Source organism: Antrostomus carolinensis, unplaced genomic scaffold (genome assembly GCF_000700745.2).
Source record: "Antrostomus carolinensis isolate BGI_N321 unplaced genomic scaffold, ASM70074v2 scaffold7457, whole genome shotgun sequence".
In the NCBI taxonomy this organism is placed as follows: domain Eukaryota; kingdom Metazoa; phylum Chordata; class Aves; order Caprimulgiformes; family Caprimulgidae; genus Antrostomus; species Antrostomus carolinensis.
Window position 1 is genome coordinate 2,259 of NW_010325286.1, and position 1,389 is coordinate 3,647.

General features: G+C 44.3%; 1 protein-coding gene across 1 annotated transcript in view; it reads left to right on the forward strand.

Annotated features, from left to right (window-relative positions):
* LOC104527430 (golgin subfamily A member 7) overlaps positions 1-912 on the forward strand; it is a gene marked incomplete at its 5' end in the record, with an annotated part of 2,162 nt that extends 1,250 nt beyond the window's left edge. Inside the window, 2 exon segments of the mRNA XM_010171149.2 lie at positions 424-485; positions 743-912. Coding sequence (XP_010169451.2) covers positions 424-471 — 48 coding nt within the window.
* Positions 913-1,389: the final 477 nt, after the last annotated feature.

A 1,389-nucleotide genomic window follows, 5' to 3' on the forward strand; every position in this document is an offset into this window, starting at 1 on the left:
TTCATTATTCTCAATATGTTTTCCACATTTTTCTGTGCATACACCTTCTGGGGGGGAAAAAAAAAAACCAAAACCAAAACCCAAAGCATTCAAGTTAGTAAAGACCCTTTGAGTTTGGTTGGTGACAGCACCCGAGCTGTCAGAGCGTTGGCTTTTGTCTCGCCCGAAGCCTTTCCTGAGGGTTTAGCACACGGACCCTCCCTGCACAGCATCGTGTGTTCCTGTCACAACAGTCCTGGACTGATCACTGATCTGACAGGACATCTCTTATGGGTACTGTTCCGTTTGCTTTGGAGCTCTGAAACAAGCCTTGGAACAAGTTTGAAGGAGAAAGATCAAAGGTTCTGATATCTTGATGCTTTACTGCCTTTTGTTGTTGTTAATCTTTTTATAGTGTATTTCCGTAACAGCTTTTCTGTGCAGATTGAAATTACCATTTATGAAGACAGAGGTATGACCAGTGGAAGATAAAACTGTGGACTCAGGTACGTGTTAACCTTATACAATCTCAGCCTGTTATGCAGAAAGAAACAGGGAAGGTTTTAGAGTTGTGTCTATTTCCTGTTAGACAATATCCAGTGTTGGCTCCTGTTCCTGCTGCTCTCACCACAGCACGTGGTGACTCTGCCTTTCCTGCTACCTACCTCCTAAAACAACAAAATACAGCTGTGGACAGGTTTGTTTGGGGTTTTATTTGGTTTATTTAGTAATAGTTTCTAATAATATGAAACTTCTTTTCTAGCAGACAGCTCAAGAGTGGACTTGCTGTATCCAAGTTCCCCTACCTCCTACTTTAGAGCATCATTCCTTTCTCTGCTGCCAGATCCACAGTGCCATCTACTACAAGGACTAACTTCCTCAAACTGCTCCGTGTGGAGTGACCTAGCTGGTCAGCATCCATTTTGTGGCAAACTTCTAAGCAATGACATCACCTTCTAGGTTCTGGTTTTGTTTTTTTTTATCTTTTTCCCCAACACAAAGCAGAAGTGGTAAAGCTGCATCCTGTTCTGACAGGAGAGCCCAGCCCCAGTCTGGTTTCAGTCACGTCAGTGCAGTGCTGTTCCTCCCTAGTTCTTAAACACTTGTGTGAACCCACTGGGCTTTGGAAAGCTACAAGAATTGGGAATTTTCCAGAAATTAGACCTTCCCTCCTGTTGTGTTTTGGAGTGAGGGGAGACACAGTGCCTCTGCCTGGCGAGAAGTGACTCGAGGCAACGAGCATTTTACATTCCCCGTGCTGATTCTCGTGGAAAACCAGAAGGCAAAGTGTTCTTTGTTTGAATGTTTTGGTTGTTTCTAGGAGGGGGAGGAATAGATGGACTTTAGTGCTGGTGGTTTTTCTCCTGCTGTGTCTGTGCTGTTACTGCATCTGTCAGTGCTCACCAGGAG